This window comes from Odontesthes bonariensis, chromosome 2, assembly GCF_027942865.1.
Source record: "Odontesthes bonariensis isolate fOdoBon6 chromosome 2, fOdoBon6.hap1, whole genome shotgun sequence".
Classification (NCBI taxonomy): domain Eukaryota; kingdom Metazoa; phylum Chordata; class Actinopteri; order Atheriniformes; family Atherinopsidae; genus Odontesthes; species Odontesthes bonariensis.
This window is the reverse complement of record NC_134507.1, coordinates 7,824,572-7,849,886: the sequence shown is the minus strand read 5'-3', so window position 1 is coordinate 7,849,886 and position 25,315 is coordinate 7,824,572. Positions and strand designations below refer to the sequence as shown.

General features: G+C 42.2%; 1 protein-coding gene across 1 annotated transcript; it reads left to right on the top strand.

The window, feature by feature from the left end:
• The first annotated feature begins 9,468 nt into the window (after positions 1–9,468).
• On the top strand, positions 9,469–23,004 carry rab11fip2 (RAB11 family interacting protein 2 (class I)). Its single transcript, XM_075475195.1, has 6 exons — positions 9,469–9,634; positions 10,308–10,921; positions 13,783–14,189; positions 14,891–15,236; positions 16,360–16,423; positions 18,447–23,004. The coding sequence occupies exons 2-6, from the start codon at positions 10,569–10,571 to the stop codon at positions 18,669–18,671; spliced, it is 1,395 nt and encodes a 464-aa protein (XP_075331310.1). The 5' UTR covers positions 9,469–9,634; positions 10,308–10,568; the 3' UTR covers positions 18,672–23,004.
• The last annotated feature ends 2,311 nt before the right edge of the window (positions 23,005–25,315 follow it).

Here is a 25,315-nt window from a genome sequence, read left to right as displayed (position 1 = left end):
AGTAAACAAAATGACCACTGCGCCCCAAAACTTTGCATTCATTAACCAAAGCCACTGAAAGTTAAAACGTATGTAATGTGTAAAAACAGGGACTTGAATGAACCGTTTCCTAGTAACAACTCTGATTAAGTTTGAACAAGACATCGCAACCTTTAGCTCGAGCCGGAGTAACACTTTTTTCAGACAGCAGGAGCTGTTTCTGAGGTTTCCTAACAAGTGCTGCCTTCCCTCCTCTCCTCCGGCCTGCGGGCTTCCTGTAATGAGCGCTGCCACCCCATGGGAGAGCTAGAGGGCTCACTCCAAAGGCAGTGGAGCCCAGGAGAGCCTCCACGATCACCCTCGCAATATTTAAAAAGCTAATTATCCCAAGAACAAAAGTGCACTTCATTTTCACTTAACACAATTAGTCATAAACTGCGTTTCTGAGTTCTAAATCTACACAGGCTCCCATTCTCTACCAATTATTCATACTTTCATGTTTGTATCACATTCAGAGTTTCAAAGCAAACATATTTTCAGTGCTGGTGTCTGTGTTAATCATCCCACCCACACATTTCATGGATTAGTCGTTCACACTGCATGAAATATGAACCGGAGTGCAGCTCTGCCAACTATATGCATACATATTATCCAGAATATTTCTATTGGGGAGTTTGACAGGGTTAGGTTGACACTATATATACACGGAGAGAGAGAATCAATGATTTCTAATCCACTCAACAAGCGGCTGAGATAATTATGCATTTCATAAATGATTAGCAAAATACAGGAATACTTAATCCCTCTTTGCATTGATGTTCTTTAAACAGCACTTAGGTACACCAGGGCACATGATGAGCATCAAATTGGCCTTTCTATTGGAAAATAGCATATTTGTGGCAAAAGCAATGTTTGATTGTGACCTTTTTTGCAGGCATTAGGGAGGTTTTAAACATATCCATAATTGAAAATGGGTAACTATTTGCAAACAGATGGAGAGGCTTAGGATACAGTCTTGGTATCAGAATCAATTCACATTCAAGCGATTACCGTATGTGGATTGAGTTTGTTTCATACACTCTCCTAATGAAACCAAACTGGATTTTCTGATACACTAAATTTCCCCGCATTGTTACTGATGAAGACATGGTTTCCCTTAACTATATTAACTTTCTTATTAACAGGGGGGCTTGTGTTTGCAACAGAAGGAGATAGCCTCTCCTCGGGGTGAATGTGGCCACGTGGGAGCAGCGGAGCAGCTTTATATGAATCCCACACCTGAGCTGGCTCGCATATAGGAATACCTTACACACCTTAAAGCTTAAAAAAAATGCAACAAATAGGAGATCCACTAAAAACAGTCAATGGGATGTCAAGAAATCACAGTACAGTACAGACTGTGTATATCACAAAAGGTCAGGAGCCTCAAATTGCCAATCAGGGATGTCGGCTCTGCTTAATGTCATCTGAGTAACCTTTTGTGGTTGATACGACACAAAAATTAGACAATACTTCAGCATTTCTTCATCATAGACCTTGACCTTTGTTGTCACATCGACAATGTAACAATTATCAATATGCCATCACCTCACGGAAGGATGAGGACTTATATCAAATGAAATAAAATAGTATTTCCCTGCTTTTTGTGTAGAAGACGATGAGCTACCACTACGAACGTACAAATGGTGGTGAACACGCTAAAGCCTTTCAAACATCTGGACAACGCCATGTCATGATGTATTGTGTGGAGATTACAAAGTGTCAGTAGTGGAGAGGAACGGCAAGAGGGATGATGACAGGGCGGGAGAGTGTTTGACCTGAGCGAGGAACCATTCAAGTGAACACTGACCAGATACCTTCAGCAGACACTCACAACTCCAAGTAGCACGCACTGTGGAAAGGTTTCCTCTTTCTGCTGCGAGAAGAAGAAAAAGGCTTTCTGAAGCTTTCATTGTGAGCATTCATGATCACACTCGCACGCCAACACTTAATGGGCTATAGGTGTTTAAAGTCAGCCCCTAACCTGAAAAATCAAACATAAGGTCGTCTATGAGACGTGTCATGGGCCCTCACACTTTCCTGGCCTTTACCACACTGAAGACAAAGGTCATCGATTTGGGCCTTCATTTCCCGAAGATGGAGAGACGTTATCTTTTGACTCGTGACCTTCCTGACATCCCGCTGCCAAGGAAACATTTAAGACAATAATCCAGCTTTTTTTTCCTTCTTTTTTTCCCCCCTCACATCAATCTTTAAAGCCCTTCAAGTGTAATTGTGCACCCTGCGGCGTTTGTGTCACCTCCGGTGTTCACCTGGCTGCTCGCTGCACAAATAAACGCCATCCTTCGACATGCTCAGGAAGTGGTGGTCAGCACATTTCAATTTAACTTATTTTGATATGAATACATTTTTGCCACGTAGAGACGACACAGCCGGGTTTTTGCCTCAGCACATTTGGCGAAGCAAACCCAGCACTTCTAAATGCGCCGTCGCTGATCACGCCATCCAGTTCAACTGTTAAACTGAACACATAGCCGCTGCGCATTCATTCTGGGTAAATTTCACTCACTGCCATTAATGAGCATGTCTTACTTATGTCTTATTCACACATTTTATTAACCGCTGGTGGACAGTTGTCTCTAAAATGTGGTCTTCAACACAAACATGCACAAAAATATACAAAAAAAACAAAACAAGATTTCAGAGATTTTGGGGGAAAATAATTAAATTATTGGCACATGGAATCACACACATTTTTATATTTTATATTTTATATTCAGGCTGGAAGTAACACACACACAAATACAGATTTTATTAGTTTTACTTTTCCTCCGACATTTGAACCCAAATATCTATTTTCTACTCATTACATTTTCTCAAGAGGTTTGCTACTTTAGATTAAATTTATGTGATGACGGGGATTTTTTTTTTTTTTTTTTTTTCATAACTGTGCATGTTTGCATCACAAAGATCGATTTTAAATGGCTCGGACTGGACAGTTATATCTCGAAGCAACAACTTTCACTTTCTCGTCAATAAAGAAGTTGAATGAGTGCTTCTTCTTTTATCACTCTGTTTTCTTTCCCCAAAGTAACATGGATTTGATTCCCGGAGAGGACTTGGACCCAAAACTCAGCCGCTGTGAGATCCGCATCCAGATCGACAAAACAAAGGAAGAGTTTCAACAATCCAAATTGTATGAGTTCTCTAAATACATTCCATTTTTTTAATTCATTTTATTTTGTCATGCTTTCCCTCTCAGTGCATCTGTGCATCCCAAACATTTTCACCCCAAATTGCCATAAGCTCTGCGCTGCAGCTGCACTGAGCTTGCGCAGCAGCAGTAATCACTAAAGTTTTATCTTATCGATTTGCAGGTCTGACTACATTACTTTGTGTGTGTACGTGTGTGTAGAAAAAAAAATGTTAATTTGTGACTTAATATAGGGAAATTGCTATACAACTATGCAGACTGAGTGGCTGTGTGGGATGTTTATCCTTGTAGAAACTGGTAATAAGATGATTGCATTCGGCTGCGAGCGCTGAAGACTGGTAAAAGCGTAATGATCCAACCCACTCGTTTTTTTGCCGAAGAGCTAAAGTAATACTCCCCAACTGTATATTTGCGGCTTTTTGAATGCACTTTCTGTTCCACTATGTGTTTTGTATGTACAGTAAATCTATCACTGTTACAATTAAGGTATTGGCAATGCAAATATGATGAATTATACATTCTGCCCTCCTGGAAAAAGAAGGCAATTTGCAAAGACTTTCAATGCATTACGCAAAACCATTCCGCTGTAAAATGCTGCTGCATTTTCATTTTGGCTATGGGAAACTCTGTCTGGCAGCTGGGTTTGACAAAAACAAATTTGTCTATGTTTTCATGTTCCTATCTGGAAAAAAAAAAATTTGCTTTGAAAAGGGAATGGAAATGTGAAACATTCTTACTCTGTGTTTTCGAGAGCCAAGAGAGCATAACATAATATATGCACCGCGTGCTACAAAACAACCAATTTCTTTCGGGCATTTGCAAGTCCTCTTTGTGGATTACACAAAGAAATAAGGAGTTTGCAATGGCCTAACCTCTGTTCTGCCATTCCCAATTCATTCAGAGCTGACAGGTTTCCCTTTCTCTGCAAACATGCTCTTGTCATTAGCATGCCTCTGAACTTTGCCTCACAATGTCTCTTCTGCACAGTTCTGATGAATTATTTCATCCTGTACGGAGCTGACTGCAGGGCATACACATGTAGGTGCTTCCTCTGGTCTGGGTAGAGTCTTTTCATACTGGTGGAGGGTGGACACCTGTTCCCCTGCTCTGTTAATCGTGACCCCAGAGTGGGCTGCTGACATTAAACTGTGCATTTGCGAATACACCAATTTTAACGCTTAGAGGGATACATCGCGGCTGCTATCTGTATTTCTCTTGTTTCTTTAAAGAAAAAAAAAGAGAAAATTGTACAGTAGCGGATACAAACAATCACACTTACCGTTTTCCCAAATGCTCCTCTATATATTCTGAGAATAATAAGCAGTGTCCATGTGGGTTGTGGCCATTCACATGACAAAAAGTCCAAGGAGAGCCCCATCCCACACTATATCTAACTCAAATGATGTGTTGCCAGCGTCGTAAGACCCGGATGGAAACCACAAGCAAAAGAGTGTTGGTCTGCTAAATCTATCTGTATCTCCTCCTTGTGCCCTCGCTGTGCCAGAAATGTTCACTCTGCATCGTCAATGTCCACAGGAACCCCACGGTCCCATCCCAGACACCTCTGTTCCTGTGTTTCCTGCGTTTATTCCCTAAGGTCTTGTGTTTCAGTGGGGTGGAGTGGACCCATATCGATTTGCGCAGATGAGTTTAATACTTGGCTGATTGGTGTAAATAACTAACCAGTGAGAGTAAAGTTTTAACATGTCTCCAGTTATCTGCACAGTGTATGTAAAATATACGTCAAATGTGCCGCAGTTAATAAACAGGCCGTTTAGAAAACATGACATGTGGAAAAAAATCAGGAACTACAGATTAGTTTTCATATGTTCACTTCCATAGATGTACAAGGTCGGCTCTCAAAAACAGAAATTTTAGGAAATCATGCATACATTTTCCGCCATTCCTTAACCAAAGCTGGATACTCCTTTCAAAACGTACAAGATAATGAAGTCTCTCGACTGAGACTGTTGCAGGTTTCCTCTGTTGGACATGCTTGAAATATCATCACAGGGAGCCGCCCGGGAGGTCTGATACCTGAACCACCCACTGAAATCAAGCTTATATTGTAAGTTATTATCAAGAACTCGTAGGAGAGGGCTGTGACGTGCACATATTGACAGATTAATGTTTTCACAACCCTTTTTTCCAAGCTCAGACTCTATGGGGGCATATTACTATCTTCAATCAAGCACAACTTTTTAATTTGAGAGCAGCATTCCTTGCTGTTAATGCTCAGACATTGTGCTGCTCTGCCTCCAAACTCTGTCGTCACACTCAAAAAAGTCCCTGCTTGCATGCAGATGTGCTCTGCTCCACTTTAAAACTGTGTGTTCTGCTCTCAAATTCACACCGTTGCGTGTACAAATGTCCTGCGCTCACTCAGGCAGGTGGGATTATACCAGACTTTTCGTCATGGATTTTCACCGATCGCTTGAAATTGTTATGAAATGACCCTGTCCCTTGGGACTGTGTGGCGTAAAAGAAGCAGAGTCGATTTCATTGGTCAATATTCTACGTTATAAGACATCCTATTAACGGGTGAACTTTGTTTTGAAGGGAAAAGAAAAGCTTGTCTGGACTTTTTGAGCGTGGTGTGGCAGATGGCTGTACAATATCTTAGCGTGAGGCCAAAGATTAATACTTTGAAATTACAAAATATATTCTATTAATTAAAGACAGTAATAACCCAATAAATCTCAGCCCCGATGAACAACCAGATGCTTATTACAGGAGAGCCACAGCCAGGCTAAATAAAATGCATCTCACAAGAGAAAGACAAGAAAAATATGATGAGGCATTTCCTGCCCCGAGCTTCACCGGTACAACGGTGTGTAGCGACAGACCAATGTCGTATGTTTCACAATATCCGTTTTTGTCCTTGTGACTAAAGGGCAGCAAAAGCGAAGCCCTGCAGAAAAAGTTAAGAACCACTGCCATATAGAGTATTAACCCGAACAAGAAGGCCCTCAAGTTTCTGGTTGTATTGGGCTTAGAGGATCTATACCCCCCCCCCCCCCCCGCAAAAAGTAAATATAATGTTCAGAGGTCAGGAAACTGGGCTCTTGGACCCCACAATATACCCACTGTCACAACAATTATTCCAAATGGCATAGAGCAGCTGACTGGCTTCCACCACCCATCTCGGCATACAAAGTCTTGTTCTATTAGGCCAGAACAGCAGTTTCTGGCTGCTTTACCTTGGCACAACCGTACATGATAAACCAAGCAAAAGGGCACCTTGTGTAAATAATGGTTAGAGTAGAGAGCTGTGATTGACTTTAAGGAGGAGCCCATACCTGACAAACAGACCTGTGCTAGTTGGTTTCCATTTATTTATTTTTCTTAATATTCCATACTTATACACTTCATTTTCCAAGTACATGTGGGAATATGGTGAGAAATTCAAATATTATTCTATGGCCGATTCAAGCAGAAGCTTGAAATTTTCCCTATTCCCCTATAAAAATGTTGTCTTTTTCACATTTTGAAAAAAAAAGAGAAAGGAATGTCTGTAAACAACATGCACAAACAGAATGGAGGGAATGAGTGGGAATTGTGTTTTGCGTGTCGGTTTCACTGACCTTTTCTGAGGTTATGAAGAAGAAATCGAGATCTTTAGGGAGTCACCGGGCTGACATGTTGCCCCAGCTTAGCGGCCCCTTTTAGCTCCGCTCGTCATGCTGCAGTCGCACATCTGCACCTATATATCAAAGCCATGCACAAAAACATTCCTGAGAGCAAAGCAGAGGTGATTTGTGTGCCTTTCTCCTTCTTTTTTGATTAAAATTCATCTGTGATCTAACTGCTCTCTCGGCTAAAAGCTATACCTTTTAAATCAGTCATCCGTCCAGAGCTTAGACCTGCACCACATTAAGACCTGCGCTGACATCACAACTGTTTCCACTCTCCCCGCCGCGCCTCGTGCCTTTTCATATACTTTCTCTTGTCCTCAACAGATGGACAACCGTGCAGCCAGTGATTTTTTTTTTTCAAGTGTTTAATAAATGTAATACAACCTATATAGTGTTGGAGTACGGAGTCTAAACCAGAACCATGTGCATGGAGTGGATTGCGGCCGTTAGGGGCCAAGGCTAATGTGGTTCAACATGTGGCCCCGGCCAGACGGGAGGGTTCACTCACATGTTGGGCAGTTTATGACCTTCAGCGCAGTTCCCTCCAAAATGTAGACGGTGTCTTTATGTTACTTCTCGCTAGTTTATGATGTGATATTTTGTGTTTAATGTATTCCAATGTATTTCCGCAAGAAGAAAATGAAAAAAAAAATAGATAAATAAAAGAATACAGGTGATGTTGGAATGTTGTCTTTTAAGTTTTTATCTCACCAGAGGACAAGCACCCCGTTATTATATTCCTACAGAGGGGTAATATATGAACGTGTTTGACTTATTGTCAAATTAAGGAAAAGTGTCATGACCCAGGTTGTTTATCTGCATGCCTCTCGTAGTTATTTCATACAACTCAACCTGACACCGCTAACCACAACAGATCATAAAATATTCCTGAAAAGGAATGCGTGTAGTGATGGAACTGGATAAATCATCAACACCTGGAAGCCGACCAGCAGCTGTGCGGTGTGACTACTCAGACTGAAGCCTTATCAGATCTGGCCTTCAGTTGGCAACAAAATCCAACGGATTCCCATTGATCTTTGGGGTTTTGTTTGTCGTCAAACTTTGACCCCGCTGGCCACGCTGCACCTTAGAGGATTGAATTCAGTTTGACTCACTGGCAGGTAAGGACGCTGTGCAGCTAAATTTTGAATCTCTAAATGACTTCCAGGAAAGGGATGTCCACCTAAAAGCTTCCCTCACAGTATAAGCAATTCTATTTTGCTACAGTATATCAATATCATTATGCCAATGAATGATATGACCTATAGCTATAGAGAAAATAATAAGTTCAGTGGATGAAGCAAGATCAGTTTCTGTTAATCAAACCAAATGCCCACAATGGCCTCTAATCAGATCCAGAGGGGTCTGATATTATTTGCATACACATATGCAACAGATTTAAACAGAAACAAAAACAGCTGCAACGGCTATTTATTGGTAAGACTTGTTTTGTTGACAACTGTTCATATTAACATACCACCAAACTCTAAACTGCAATAAAGATCTCCAAAGATGTCACACGTGTCTGACTGGTTGTTCGATGAATGTATCCGGAAATAGACACAAAGCATCGAGAGCATTTCTTTATGGCGACGCAGAGCGGCTACAAATAGTTGGAGCCTTGAATCTAAATATTTTCAACTGCGTTAAAATAGCTCAACGAAGGACAGTGACAAGCTCGTACAGGACACATGTGGTCCTGAATGTGTACACTGGGCTGGTTTCAATTAAATTTAAAAACATGTCGCATGTGTAAATGAATTTTAGGTGAACTAAAAAGCCAGTTTCCAACACTAAATGGGACATATTGCCTACGTTTTGGCACGTTTACATCCTTTGTAGCATGTCACAAAGTGACATTATACTTTAATATCCACCCAATGTAACAGTTAATGTAAAACATGAGAGCTGAGATGCACAAATGTATTAAATCCTATCAGACACGTTTCTGTACAGCCTAATATTTCACTAAGCCTCAGCATTTCATTCAGTGATGTACTCTTGATAAGAGCAATAATCTCAGCTTGATGGATGGCCCAGCCTGAGCCTCAGGCCTGTGGTGTGTACATACTGCACTGGTTGCGGCAGAACGATAAAACCAACATAGGCAGGTGTGTTTGGTTAAGATGCACTTGTCAAGTGGGGTGACAAGCATGTCTGTGTTCATTCAAGTGAACCCCTTATCTTCACCTCCATGTCCAACTCATGAGACAAAAGCACTTCCCCATGTTTGTATGATTTAACCCTCTCTAGTGGGTGCATGAGCGAACGCACGCGCGCGCACTGTATCGACACACGTACTACACACGGATTGTGTATTAGTCAAAAATAATTTAGAGCCTCATTACTGCTTACCGGTAAAGTATACCACAACTCGACACCGACGTTGTTCGTTTCTCTTCTTTCTTTCGTCACGAGTTTTATCTATTAATTTGTCTATTTATTTATTTTAAGTTTCTTATCTTCATTTATATATCTGTGGCGCTACCATATGTTTTTTTTTTTTTAAACAACAACAATATTTATTTTCAAAAACTGAGAGTGTGCGCCTGAGCGCGTGCGGCCACCTACTTTTGCGCTTGACCTTTCACCAGGTTGAGCAGGAAATGACGTCAGAGTAGGAAGTAAAGCTCGATGCTCTCCGACAGCAGAGCATAGGAATGGACTGCTACAAAAACAGCAGCGACAACTGAGAGTAGCTGGCGTCCCAGCCTCAGAAGCTATCACATGAATATATTTATGGAGGCAGATTCTGCTGAGCTGAAGTGCTGAGTGTCCATCTCTTGTCGGTGAAAATGAAACCGAGGTAAGCAGCCTTGTGTGAGTTTGATGCTCTGTGTGCTCAGCAGCTAGCCGCACAGTGCTAACGTTATGCTGCAGCTTAAGTAAATACATTGATGCTAAAACTTCATGTAAACCTCGTAGTTTACAGCTGCACTGCAGTTAATTTGTGACGATGTTTGATTATGGTGAGCAGTTTAATATCAGCTTCCCATGACAAAACGAGTGGAAAGGTGTTCTTTTAAAGGAACAATCACACCTTTCATTGTCCAGCTTCTTAAATCGGCTTTTGAAAAGAAACATCTGTGGCAGACCTGTTCAAACGTGTCATCTAAAGAGACTTTGGTGCAACCCGTGATCACTTTACTTTAAAATGGGTTTTTAGTCGTTATGGATTTTACGTTCTATCATCCCTCTGAGTGCCTCGCTAATGTGTCACCGGGTGAGATCATCAATTACTGTGTTGATCCTACATCTAAAGAAAATATATTTATACACGCATTGCACAAATAGTAGAATCTAATATCTGTTTTAGTCTTCATTCCTTGTTTTTGCTTTAAAATCATGTTGATGCAAGTGGCTGCCATCAGAGATGATTAACTGGCTTAATAACGATGCTCCCTCATCACCCCCATGAGTCATGTTTTGGTTCTGGGAAAGATACCGACGTTCTTCTGTTTCTTTCTGTGTTTTTGCAGATGACTCACCAGTGGCTTGGACATCTGTGATTTGATAGAAGATGAGGCGTGCTCAGTTTGTCATACATGCTGCTGCTTGTAACTATAGCTACTGTTGCTACACAAACCACTGCTGTTACAGAAACCACACCAACATGGATAACAAGCTATAGTGAATCATGATTGTCGCTTTTTGCACGTTGCACTCGCCAAACCAGCTACCTACATACGTGATATTTTGATTAGTTGTGAATGGATTTCCGTTAATAACCAGTGTTGGCCATGTCGTTGGGCGAGCAGTCTCAAAAGTGGTTTCCAACCCATGTCCAAGCCACTGTTCTTCAAGCAACCGGTTTACAGCCCAAAGGCAAAAATGGCACCAACGATGCCTACACTATCATCCAGTTGGGCAAGGAAAAGTACTCTACATCGGTGGCAGAGAAGACCGTTAACCCTGTATGGAAAGAAGAAGCCTCCTTTGAATTACCTGGTCTACTTTTAGAGGGCAATCCTGAAGTGTATGAACTCTGCCTTATAGTGATGCATCGCTCCCTGGTTGGGATGGATAAATTCCTTGGTCAGAGGTTCATCAACCTAAATGAAATCTTTGATAACAAAGAGAGAAAGAAAACTGAGTAAGTATGATATTGTATACTGTAACCATAAGGACCTAAAAGCTGCAGCTTTATGTGTAAAACAATTCAGCATTGATTTTCTTGCCCAAGTCAAGCCCTGTTTTGCATAATAAAAACAATCCATGCGGATAAACCTTTCATAATTGGCCAAAAAACAATTTAAAATGCCACCATGAATTGTTCCACACCAAAACATTTTTTTCTGTAATACTAATCAAAGGTTTGGATACATGTACTCATTCAAAATGAATCGGCAAACCTCAGCTGCTGGGAAGGATGCACATCGTAGAGCCACGTTAATATCCTTTACCAGACACAGGGTCTCTTGCTAACACACAAATGCTAGAAGAATCTAAAAACTCGTTCCATTTTACATGCCACCACACTGATTTGAGCTGTCGTGGTTTAAATCTCGGATTCTGATATTTTACATTTCATATTGAGTCGTCAGCATCCCACGCCCTGTATTTGAGCCACAGTATGTGATGTCTTTGTTTGTGGAGGAGCAGACGTTTGAGAGGAAGTGGAAAATATTTGCACAACTATTCCAGTCATAAGCATAGACTAAATCCGATAGGAGCTGGGTTTTTTGGAGGGGAGGCTTGGTCACATTTGCCACATGTCTCTTTGCTAAATTAGAATCACAAGTGTGCTGAGCTTTGCATGCTATACTCTGTCCTCTGTTCTTAAATAAGTTCATGACCTAACTCCTTTACACCACATGATTTAAATGCCTTTGCATTGTCCTTTATTCTCTTCTTCACTTGTTTTACACACTCATTTAATGCGATACATCTGCTTTTGAATTGTTTGCAGCCTACTACGCTAACAGGACTATTTAAAGCACACGATTGTGTTCTTCTGTTGTACGTGATCGAACGCAGCTGTTACAAATGAAGCGTTTCACTCTTGCTCAGTTGGTGACCAGGCATCGGTTTAACTTTTTTTCCATCCTGCTCACAGTGTATTGTTTGAGGCTTAGCGATGAATTTGCCTGCATTGTTGAGAGATTATTTTTAGCTTAATCACTGACATGGTTAGCGCTACACGTTGTAATTGAAACTAGTGGAGCTGGTTAAACATGTCCTGTTAGCCACTCCCTTATGAAGTCTTATGTCTGAATGGAATAGTGTCCCTTCCTCTACCGCCTTAATAAGAGCCGTGGGTTTGAACCTTGGTGTCTTTGTGTTGAGTGTAGTTATTCTCCTCTAAACTGTTTGGGGGTGTGATATTGGTGGGAGATCTAACTGACTCACCCCTTTCATAACCATGCGCCTTTCGTAGGCTGGTTTATCTGCCTTAAAGTCAACCCATGCTGCGATGTGGTTCGTTCCGTGTGAAAGTGCTGTTTCACAGAAAGACTTTGGGCCGTTGAGCCTTACGTGTCCAGCACACATTTCTTAACCCTACATTAAGCAAACAGGAACTGCATAACCAGGTTGGATCTGGTGTTAATTAGCTCACTGCAGCATGGAAAGACATTAGCACATTTCCTCTTCGCCCATCAGTTGGGAGAATCACAATATGTTCTAATCAGCGTACACGGCTTTTATTTATTTAGGTGTCGGAACTGATGCACCTCGAGGCTGTGTGCCTCTTCGGCAGGGGTTCTGTAATGGATATACCCGTGTCGCCTGTTGCCCTAATCCCACACTGCAGCCAGCCTTGACAATGATGCCGGGACCCTCGGTGCTATATCCACAGTGGCTCTGTGTTCACCGCAGCCCATCCGCAGTGTTTCTCAGCTGACTTATTGCGGAGGAAAGCCTGTCCTGATATCTGAGTAGGCAGCCCATAATTATCGCACACCTGTGTTTGTTGATTATGAGGAGTTTCCCAGCAGTCTGGGCCCGAGTGGGAGAATTGTGGTTCCAAGCATAGAGGGGAGGTTTATCTTGGCCTTGAGACACACGTGAGGAGCAGCCTCGGCCCCACGGCAGCAGCATGCTGTGGCTGCTGATCAGCCTGAGCATGGCGCACAGCCTGGGAATTGGAACTAACAAGACCTTTCATGTCTGGGCTCCTGGGTCAAGAGCTTGACAGTTGAGAATTTTCGCAGCTGTATTATTTTTTTTTTGTTTGTTGTTTTTTTTTTTTTCTTCCAATAAGCCAATATCGGCGAGATTTTGCATACTTTAAGGTCTACCATTATGTCTCGATTTAAGCGTCAGTAAGTGTGCTAAAATAAATGCAGTTGACAGAACCTGAGCAAGATTGAGGTGGATGGGTATGCGCTCCCAAAAATTTCAATAGTAATTTAAAAATGCAGACAATGAGTGTCGAGAAATCCTTGTTTCTGTGCTAATGGACACTGCCACAGGCCTTCTAACACAGAGGATATATCTCATTAGCATGTATGAACTGCCGTGTGCTGTGGCTCTGCGGCTTCCCAGTTGCTTGTCACTGCTTTTCTGAACAAAGGCCAGATTTGTGCAAATGCCACTTTATTTCGCTCAAAGCAGAGGTATAAATCCCATTACTTCCAGTGGAAAAGCCAGAGAAGTTAAACAAATAGAAGCCCACAAGCAGCCTGAAATGGTCTTTTATTATTCGTCGGGAGTCTATTTCTTGTGTTCAGTATTCAAAGAATCATGTTTATCCTTTGAATGATAAATGGCGTTCTGACCTGCGTCAAAAAAGAAAAGAAAAAAAGTTGAAACGATTTAAGTAGCTTTAGGATTAGTCTGCTCAAATTAGCCTTTTTGGTCATGTCTGTAAAGGAGGTGGTAGAGCACATTAGAATGGAAGTGTTGAGGAGTTGTTGTTAAAGTAATCCTGTTCTTTTTTCTTCTTTTTTTTTCTTGTTAATACATTTTGTCATTGAATTTGCTCAACATAAGCTTCCTGCGCTCGCTTTCCAGCTGGCACCCCTTGGAGTCGAAGCCGGGGAAGAAGAGGAAAGAGCGAGGTCGCATCCAGGTCAGCATTCAGTTCATGAGGAACAACATGACGGCCAGCATGTTTGACCTCTCCATGAAGGAAAAGCCGCGCTCGCCTTTTTCCAAACTTAAGGACAAAATGAAAGGCCGCAAGCACGAGAGTGGCTTCAGCGACACGTCTTCAGCCATCTTGCCTCGCTCTGTCGCTTGTGACTCGGAGCCCAGCCGCCCGTCTGACGCCCCAGATCCGCAACCCCAGCCAGACACCAAGGCCAAGAGACCACTCCTGTCTGGGGCACATAAACTCTCTGCAGCCCATTCCATGTCCGATCTCATTGGGACCCACTTTCGACCCAAACTGGACTCCATGAACTCCATAGATGAGAGTGGTAAGCGATCCAAAACGGCTTGTTTGAACATTTGTTACATTTTTTTCATCTTATAGAACGTATCTTGGTCTGAGGGGATTTTGCTTTTCCTTTTAGCAGCTCGGTCGTGCAAATTTTGTTTCATTCTCACATTTGACGGCTGGTATCTCACAAATTTCAAGGATGAAAGGCCTGATTCTCAAGATTTAAAACGAGTTATGATAGTCGTGCCACGCTTTTTCGGCAAATTGTCTCTTAAAACGGCCTCGTAGTTGACCTGAGCTTTCCAGCTGCGCCCTTCTGTCCCCGAATAACTGTGACTCGTGCAAACAATGGCCACAGTTTTTACAGTTATGGGCCACAGATTCAGAAGACTTCCAGTAGTCTCTCCAAGCTGAAACTCAAACGGCAGAGAAAGAGAGAGATGTGGGGGAACGGTAGGAGTTTTAACCGGTCCGATCGACTGAATCTTCAACTTTAGATTTAATTTCAGGGTTTTTTTTTTTTTTTTTACTGGTTACTTTGTCTATTGATAGTGGCGATTGAAGAGGTCGATTTGTGCCGTATTGTGTCACAAATGGACTATCACATGAAAAGCAAAACAAAAATGTAGAATCGCAATCATGTTTTGCCTTCTTAATCATATTATTAGTTAGTTCTGTGGAGTCTTTATCACGGTCACAGGTGGACTTGAATGTTTTTGACTTCTCCTGGAAATGCAGGTGGCCCTCACAGGCGTTCCCAGAGCGAGGTGCCAGGATACCAGGACGGCGAAGCACACAGTGACCCTTTCACTGATATCAGTGACACCCTGCCACAGAAGTATGCCACGCTCCCACGCAACCGCAACCCGTTCAAGGGGGAGCACGGGCAGCTGTGGGACCGGGCAGAGCGGAGGGAGAAAAAGGAGAAGGTCAGCCTACTGGAACGCGTGACGGGGAAGAAGGAAGGCCGCAAGACCAGCAACGGGGCGCGTTCGGGGAGTTCTGGAGACCTGCGCTCCCCCAACCCCTTTAGCGCAGACTCTCAAGCAGACACTAACCCGTTCAGCTCGCACTACAAAGTCAGGTAGTCGCATTTTTCATTTTCAGGATTTCACAACTTCTCTCACAATCCAGTGTTTTCTGGCTCACTTGTCCTCATTAGGCAGCCCTCTGCGGTTAATTCTTGTTTACTTATAAACATTCCATCATCCAGTAATGTGACCTAAGTATCAGAGCAACATTAAAGCCATTCTTTTCGCAAAATGCTCTAATTGCTCTCAGTGGTTACAGAAATCAACAAGAAAAGTTTTACTTAAATGAAACAAAGATGCAGTGTAAATATCACAAGATCACAGTGTTCTCTGAAAGGTTAAGTATCATTTATTATTATCTATTTGTATGACCCATCACGCTCCAGTCTTTTGCATCTACAAGCATTTGTGGATTTCTCATTTTAATTCCCTTTACGGAAGACCATGCATCTTGCAGAACTTATCTTTCTTTTTGAAAGCCGACGCGGTGTAAATCAAACGGGCTCCGTCTCTCTCGGGCCTCCCGAGTGCCCACTTTAGAAACGCACACTTCTTCTTCTTTAAAGGAGCAACTTTGTTGACATGCTGCTCTGTGGTTTACGCGCACGCTTAATAAATGAGTGTTTCCATTTAAAGCTTCCTGCCTTCGATTGGTAGATCTCACAGGTTCCAGTTTGATGCTTTGAGGTTTCCGTTGTTTCAACTATCTCCTACGATCTAAAAGACCTGCTTCCCTCTCCGTCATTCGTTTGTCAGGCATCGTTGTTCAATTTCTTTTCCACTGAGGAGGTAACATCTCTTTCCTGTGTTAAGTAAAGAGTTGGTGAGCTCTGTGGCTAAGTTGTGGTTTATCTGTGTGGAAGGTGTCATTAGGGGCTCTTTAGAGGGCCTGGGCTTGATAACAAAGCTCTCTGAGCTATACTAATGAGATCCTATGCTGAGATAGACCACCCAATTAACCACTTATCTCTATAGGCAGTAGTCCATCATTTTTACTGCTCTCTTTGTTAAATGCAGTTCAGTGGTCATTTGTAGCTTGAGTGCAAAAAAAATGTTGTTTCACGAATGTTATTTATCACTCACTCACTGCTGAGCTTCTAAATGAGTTAAAAAATATACCCTAAAACATACGCTTTCATGCTTTCGTGTGATTACTGACTTTCTGATTGTTCACAGCGATAAAAAGCAGACGGGAAACGACGGCATGAAGAAGAAGAAGGACGTCTTCGTCAAGAAAAACGTAAGAAAGGCTTCAGACGCTCCTTGTAAAAGCAAATTATGTTTCATGTGGTATTTTTGCAAGTTGTCAGCCTTACCTGAAAATGACCCCCCCCCCCCCCAAAAAAAACAAAAAAAAAACTATGACCCCAAGTAATTGCATCCATGTCATTGTCTCGGTGTCGACTGCTGTGCAGATTTTTAATTGAGAACTCTTAAGTTTCATTGGACGTAGCAGCTGGTGACATTGATCCGCGAGGCCTCTGAAAATTCAGATGTGCCATTCGGCTAATTAGCAGCTGCACACGTCGGTCATCATGTCTGATCTGATCATAATTTGCAGTGGTGTTGGGTTTCGAGCTGTAAGGTCAGTCGTATTGCTGCGTTGCATTGATTCTGTAATTGCGTTGTCTTTGCTGAGAAAAGTGTACGGGAGATGTTCTCATTTCAAAGATTGTGACATTATTCGCACTTTGCGTTTCAACTCTTTTCCGGTTTCTGGTTTAGTTTAAGAATGTATCCGATTGAGGGGCGAAAATCTGCTGACTATTCCACCGCAATAAGCAGCATGTAGTAGTGGGCAGTGTGAGCCGGAGCTAAAGTGATGCCTAAATGAGAGGGAGAATGCTGATAATGGCTTTCCTCACCTTTCTTTGAGGGTGTTGAGGGCTGTCGGTATCCACACATGTGCCCCCGTGCATGCTGCTGTGCCTTCCAGAAATGGCAGCTCCCATTTCCTCTGCTTCAAGGCCCTAATTAACCGCACGCAGGGGGGAGGGAGGGCAGTGAGAGATTTCAAAGGACTGAGCTTTTAGATTCTCAAAGCTGAGCTCATTAGAAACTGTAATGACACAACTGGAGAATGCCAAGTGTGCGCCTTATCTTCTCCCCACTACTGATCGCCGAAAAATGGTCATCATTACTTTGCCAGTTCATGGTCATTTCCAGGCCTTTGTCAGCAGCCACTAAAGCTCCTGATTATTACGCCGTGTGTGTGCAGATGTGTGCGTGAGAGCTTGTCCACGTCCGCAGTCTCGTACGTGAAAAGCAACATCAATTTCCTCATGGCTGTCTGTTCTCTTATTCCGTCTCAGGTGGCTTAAGTGCAGTATCTTGCAGTGAGATGTCTTTCTGTGTGTTTGTGCGTGTGGAGTGGGTTACTGAGCTCTGTTCCTGAAACCCTCCTTACGTTGGACATTTAATCTCTGAGGCAAATATTTCATTTTGGTTCGTGTCGCCCCACAGTAGCCTCTATGCTGTTGGAGGCGATAAGATACCTGGTAAGCAGTCCCGCTCCAGGTCTCACTGCATTGTCTTTTTTCTTTTTTCTTTTTTTCTCTGAGCAGTAGAGACTTGAATGGTGCATGGGAGTGGAAGCTGATAAGTGTGGTATTTTAAACAGGGTGAAGGCTTTGCTGCTCTATCCGTTCGGGGGAGGATGCCCAGCACTGAAGCGATAAAGTGGTCCCTCATTAAAAACGATTACAGCTCCTCTCGTACCCGCGCAATATGATCTGCACATACCGTACCACACAGCTCAGTCCAAATACATTGTCCTCAAAGAGCAAAAACAGGGCTTGGGTTGCATCCTTATTTTGGTATTTATTAGCCTGACCTTTAACTGTAGAAATCTGCAGCCTTGTGTTTAAAGCTTGTTCCACGGGAAGGAGGAGAGCTGCATCAAGATGGTTGCTGTGTTCTGTCCCGTTGGAGCCGCTAACCTGCTCTTGACCCGTTATAAACAGCGTTGAGTGTATTTTGAAATGACATCCGCCATAGAATTCACTGACACATCAGTGGTGAAGCCACATCTTCACAACTCCTAATTAGCCTTTGTTAACGACACAGAACAAAAGATAAACACGTCACTTTTCGCCAACATGCCTAATTAGTCGTGGTTGTTTTCTGTCCCTCCAGTAGGCAAACTTAAAAACGTATTCACCACACCATACTGGGCCGTTTTCATCTTGTTTAGACTCAACAAAGACCTCCAAAGTGTGCCGGCGTAAAGCTGAACGACAGATCTCCTCGTTTCTCCATTTCAGGAGGCGACCCAAGAAAGTGCGGCCGCCTACAGCAGCTTGTCCTTTGAGGAAGTTGTGCAGGAACTCATCAAGCAGAAGGAGGTGGTGAAAAAGAAGGATGCCCACATCCGGGAGCTGGAGGACTACATTGATAACCTGCTCGTGCGGGTCATGGAGGAGACGCCAAGCATTCTACGGACACCATATGAGCCAAAAAAGAAGGCGGGTAAACTTTCTAAAAAGTAGAAAGTTTGAAAAAATAAAAAAAACTTGTAAAAAGAAGGTTTGACAATAGCTGTAAGGAAAAAAGAAGCTGTAACAAATAGGACTGATGAAAGCAACATTAGAGTTATTAGTGCATTTTTATTTAGTGCGGGAAGTTTCTCTTCAATATTTTGGTTACTTTAGGTCATACAGGTTTATTCTGATCTTTGTTTGGCATTCCTTTATTTCAGTTTCCCAGTTGCTTTGATCGATTGGTGCGACGCATTTAAGAGGTACTTAATCAAGGTATGAGAAACTTATCGGCTGCTCCGAGTCAAAACGTTGCTTCGCTGAAGATGACGTCACGTTGCGCTGTGTGCACTTAAGAACCCACAGAAATCTGTGGCACGTACATTTGTCATCAGAGAAAAAGCTGCCAAATTCCTGTTTACCAGATGCTGTTGTCACAGTTTGTACGCTGTGTGCGGGAAGATGCTCGAGTGGTTGCTAAAATCAAGCTCTTCTTAACATGTTTACAGTCAATTACAAGTCGTCAACCTGCCACCTAAACTATAATCCACATTCAACAGTGGCAGCTTTACCCCCCCCCCCCTCTTCCAAAGTGTTTCAATGCTGCTGCTGTGGATGTATTCGGCCTGAGTGATTCATGGATATTCTTAGTTATGGCTATTCTCAAAGAGATTTTTTCCGAATGGTGTCTGGGAGTCCGGTGTCTCTCTAGCTTACTAAGTTGTATTTTTATTTTTTTCTCTCTCCCCCCCCCCCCACAAGAACAAATGTGTTTCTATTCTCAGTTACTGATTTTGCCTCCTGCGTTTGATTTGTGATGACTATCATTTAATTTTCTTGGACCCAGAGTCTCACAGTTGTTAACTGGAGGTGATAGCTTCACTGGCTTTAAGTGCAATATAATCTTTACTTAAGCTTCTTGCTTTATATCCTGCTGGTAATGTCCTTGTTTACATTTTAATTACATCTTTGAGTTAAAGGCGTCTCTTTCTACTGATTTCATTAGTAGAAAAGGAGCTTGTTGTTACAGCCTCTTTTGGTCGAATACCTTTATATTCTTTCTGATACAGTCTTTGCTGATGATTGTACTTCTGGTACCTGGCAACACACGAGGACCTACGCTGCACAGTCTTTATTTATAAATGTCTTATAGGTCGTATGATTATTATCTGAAGGGTTTTAAGGTACTTTAAAACACTACTGTATTCCCATACCATCTCCCTTTTCCCACCTGCTCTACTGTATTAATACTGTGCAGTTAGTGCACATCTACAAAACATATTGCCAATCTGATTAACCCATTCAGACCTGAGGGGCATTCTAAAAACCATTTGAGAGGATAAAGCATCGGCTTCCGTTGGGAATTTTTTGACTTGACCCTGATGCTTTCGGTGATGGCGTTGTGTCAGTTTTGAGGGTTCAAAGCCCTGAAAGGTCACCTCAGGCGCCTCCGGTCTTAATGGGTTAACTCAGCGCCCATGCATATGTAATGCATGTCCTGTGCCTCGGTATTTTTCAGCAAACATTCCATGTGTTTGTGTTTTGAAATGAGATAGTAGGGCGTTTTGCGGGTTCACCGAGAAGGAGAACGTGTCTATTTGTTACAGATAAACCAGATGACCAGTCATCTCCTTCTCACCTCGGTCTGTGATGCTAAAAGTCGGAACATCATTGTGTTGTTTCCATGCTGAGCAATGCCCCTGAACTCGGTCGGTTTGACGGTTTCTTTTATGAGCCACAGGGCAGCTGCCGGATATCAGTGCTGGTAACAAGATGAATCCAAAGCATTGCAGCCCAGCACGAAGGCCTTGGTCCACGTATGCATGTCCTTCTGTGAGACGCTCGGCAGCACTACGGTGAATCGGTCCTAGTTAGGTTTACATTTTTTAATTTATTGTTTCTGCTTGATTTCGAGTATCTTTATCTTCAGTGTTAAAGATGCTTTGTATGTACATCACAATGGTTATTACTGCATTGCCTTTTTCTTTTTTAAACAACATACCATTCACATATATCAGGCAGTGACCCACCTTGTCTTGTCTTCTGGTATTTATAGTTCATTTATATTACGTTACAATTGTAAAAGTGTTTGACCTTTACACTGTATGATGCCAAATCACAGGTGAGACAACCTGCTACAATCTATCTGTGGAATGTCATCCGTAACACAGTTTTTATTTTTTACTTTCCCCATGAATGTGGCGCCACCAAGAAACTAATTATCATTTTCTGCTGCTGTGTAAGTAATTATTTGTTGGGATGTGATCTCCTCCTTTGGGCCAAAATCTCCTCTTTTTTTTTTTTTTTTTACTGAATGTATTCCGCCTGACTTTTAAATGTTTAAAACCGAAGCGTGTAAAGCCTCGATGCTCACTTGCCTTTAAAGTATTTGGTTTATCCAAAGAGCTCATTTAGCTGATGATTTAAAGGAAGAAAACTCTTTGTTATGGACAAGTTGCTGTTGAAACGCGTTTTTGTATTTTGTGATGCCAAAAAAAAAATAGTTTGAATCACATGCTTCGCACTAATTGCCTTCCCACACGAGTTGAAGTGTAAATTTGGTGTCTTCGTGTTTTAGCCTTCACCACCTGCTTTAACTTCATCTGTGCCAGTAGATAGCCATTTTTTCACGGGCCTCCCTGAACTAAAGATGCTTCCATTGTACATACTGTATAGTCACTTTGTGGGCTCACCTTAAAACCCTTTGAGTTTTTGCGCACTTCGTGATGCCGTAGGATGTGCAAACGATTAAGTCAAACTTGTCACTTGCGTCGCAAAGTTGCACTTGAAACTGAGTCAAAGTTCAGATGTAGTTAACTTCGCTTCCGAGCAAAGTGAATACGTGCGTCTCTTGCGACAGAGGAAACCTCACACCGGGTACCAAACGGGTGATTCGTGCACACATGGAGCCCCGAAGCCCTGTTGCTTTGCCTCAGTGACAACATAAGAAACGACGAGGTGTAAAAACATTTCATATGATGGGGGGGATTTGGACCCTGGGGTTATTTAGTTCATATAAAAGATGAGGGGTGAGTAGTTCAAATTAATTAATCTCGCCTGTCATTTCTTCTTTTAGCTCGATTGTGGTAATTTGGTGCTTTGGTGGATGTCACACTGAAAAACAGATTTTAAACGAAAGGCATTCATTCTCCAGCATAATACACTTCAAAAAAATAAAAATGAAGCGCTGGATCATTATCCTTGTTTCTCTTGCAATTTTTTTGCATAGCATTTGTCATCCTCTAAATGCCTGTAACTGAATATGCAAAGTAGTCAGAAAACAGAAGCTCGGAGGCAAGTTTTCCTGTACAACCCAGCTTGTGCCATAGTCAGAAGTTTGTATAGACCGTGTTACACATGCATCAAAGTTTCTTTTAAGCTTTGTAGGTAAATGTGTGCACATGTATTGAGATTCCCCCCCCCCCCCGTGTTAAGAAAGCATGCATTGAACCTTTTGATGAAAATGACACAAAGCTAAAGTCAGATCTCCCAATCCTCCCCTGGCAGTCGCTTACCGATAATATGTTGCTGCTTGCCATAGGCCACATACAGTTGCCAGACACTAAGACTTAAGCCTGAGCTAAATCCTCTGACGGTACTTGTAATGTGGCACACAGTTTTTGAGGGGAACGATGACTGTTTTTGTGAAAGATCTCGCCAGTTTAGCAAAGCTTCTTTGAGTTGACCAAGTTGCACGGTGGCTGTTGCCCACTGGCCCCCCCAGCATGGCGGGGACCTCACGTGACATTCTCACACCGACACATTGGTCCACTTCTGAAGTTGTACGGGCTTTCACCGATTACTCAGGCACATGCCTATGTAATGTAAAAAGTTTAATGTTTTGGATGCTTTATGTAATTTCTATATGTCATTGTGTGGATTTTCTAACACTATCACATCAGCCAGATTTTAAGCCCCCCCCCCCCCCCCTTTGTAATCAAACCGCATCAAACCACTTAATTGTTTTTATTTTCTAATATTGTCAGAGAATGGCTAATATGCAAGACTTTCATACCTGGATGTTTGGGAACAAGAATGTTTTTTTGTGTTATTGTTGTAGTTCTTGAAACAAACTGGGCTGTTGGAAAAGTTTGTATCATAAAACTGAGGTGATAAGGTCACAGGTATCTCTACGTAAGGTGCCATCAGAAGCACTAATTTGTAAGAAGTCGGCGATACATTTCTTGTTACCCAGGTACTCTCCATACGATGATGCCGTTTGTAATATAAACCTTTGGAACTTAACACCACCGTTTGAATCAAATTTCTATGTTACACTGGATGTAGCTTGAAAGACACAGACAAGATTGTAATGCCCTTTTCAATAAAGCAATTGTGAAGGAAATCTGATGCATTGTGTTTTTTTTGTTATGTGTCTTTGTTTTGAGGCAGGAGGATCAAAAGCGTGTAATTACAGTACTTTTTATTTAATATTCGTTCGTGTTTGCATGTCGGGTGTGCAACTCATCTCCAAAAAACCTGGGACAACAAAGCCTTTGCTAATATTTAACGCTGTTCCTTTTCATAACAATGAAGATGGTTTACCTCATTGGTTTTTATTGATTTCTTTTCTTTCTTTCTTTTTTTGTCGTCCCATTTTACGAGATCGTAGTTGTCTCTTATCAGAAACAGGTTGGGGGGCCTTCAGGCCAGACCATTTTCCTTCTCAGTCATGCCTTTTGTAATGAAAGAACTCTGCATTAACTTCTTCCTTTACTGACTGGTCTGACCACAGCCTACGTTTCCACTGTGGGGTGGGATGGTCCGTCCCAGATGCCCCCGAGCCCAGAGAAGTTGATGGACAAGGTTCATGAGGCTTCTTTTTTTTTTGTTTGTTTTTTAAAGAAAAAGCTTGAAATGGCATTTGGTACAATGATAAGTGGTCATTCTTCATGCAGTGCCATCTGAGGCCTCATGGGTGTCTATCTCAGGCCTGTGCCCTTGCCCTTTATGCTCTAAAATTCCTCCAGATTCCGATAATTCTATAAATCTATCTCTCTATCTCTATATAGATACTTGTTATTGAATATTTTGATGTCTTTTTGGGGGGGGTTTCACACATCTGTCTAAGAAAACTAGAGATTTTCTGCCCATCATTACTCCTAAAAGACTGTTTGAAATGACATGAAATCTTTTTGAACCTAACCTCATTATTAGCCCCATCCCAGCTGTTTTGTTTTGTTGCAGGACTGAAATGCAGGAATGGATATAAAATTGAAGAATGAAGTGAAGTGAACAAAACATGGAATATCTCGATGGCATAACGACAGTAATAAAGTCAAAGTTAAGGTCAAAACTACTGTTCTTTGCAGCTTCCATACCCTCTCACCTTTTTTTTCGCGGGGGGTTGTGTTAGAACAATATTTTAAAGCAGATCCGGTTAATTTAACCATAACGATGTAAATCGGATGCAAATCTTCTCTCGTGTGGATCGCTGTTCCTTTCTTTTAACACCTGGCTCATTGTTCCTGGGAAGAAATGAAATTCATCTCTTACTTAACTGATCTGACTGGCAGTTGAACCTCAATTAGTGCTCCTAATTGTGCTGATTTGAGTTGAGCTTTGGTTTTCTTCTCTGCCACAAGCAGCTCTTTGTTCTTGAAAGATTCCCATGCCCTCCTGGTAAAAGAGAGAAGTAGCATCATTTGACAGCCGAGTAGCTAAATTCTTTGTTAAAACTCCTCTTTAATTTGCCTATGTTTGCAGCAAGACTGTGTGAAATTGCATGGGACAAGAAGCGCTTGTGCGCTTTACCAGCTGATGCTTTTGTTGTTTGGTTCGCTTCCCCGTCTTCCGGCCATGAAGCAGGTTAAAACATGACCCCTCCCCTGTCACCTCAATCTAGTCGTCCCTGAAGAGGTGCGTCTTGACGGTGCAGCAGCTGCCAGTGCGCACCCCAGCTTCAGAATACACAACGGTGGTAACCATGGACGCAAGCAATATACAAAATTGCTTACAGCCAAGTTCTAATTTGTTAGATTAAATCTCTCAGTGATACAGGTGCCTGAAACTATATTATGCTGTTAAGAAGCTGGCTTGTTCATCAAGTTGATTTTAAGATAACTCTTTGGAGGATACATCATCACTTTTTTTTTTTTTTTTTTAATCTTCCTGTAACTTAGCCTACAGTGTAGCCTCGGCAAACACTGAATACAAATAAGCGTGTAATTGGGGCTTTATGTAGGTGTCACCTGTTGTATTCATAAGTTAATTGGCATTCTCATTGTCATCTTTACTCATTCATCAACAGATTGAATTTCACAGATCCCATCTTCAGTGCGGCAGTGGCACGTGTCATCTGAGTGCCTCCTGAATTGATGCCCATCAGCTCCTTGTGGATTATATCACATTGCTGTAATTTGAGGAAAAATTAGACAAATGTGCTGTGTAAGATTCTGAAGGCGCAGCAATAGCCCAAGCGTGCCAGGAAGAGCCACCCACAGGTCACCTGCACACCCCTTTAAATATGGATGGGCGTCAAAGCGGGGATCAGTGTCACCCTGCACGCGTCTGTGAATGAAAGTGCCTTAGGCAATCATGGAGAAACTCATATGACAAGAAATTCAGCAGATGGATGAGGTGTTTTTAGGGAGAAAACCAGACCTATTTGGGCAGCTGGCCTGAACTTGGATGGATGATCGTGGGCCAGATGTCAA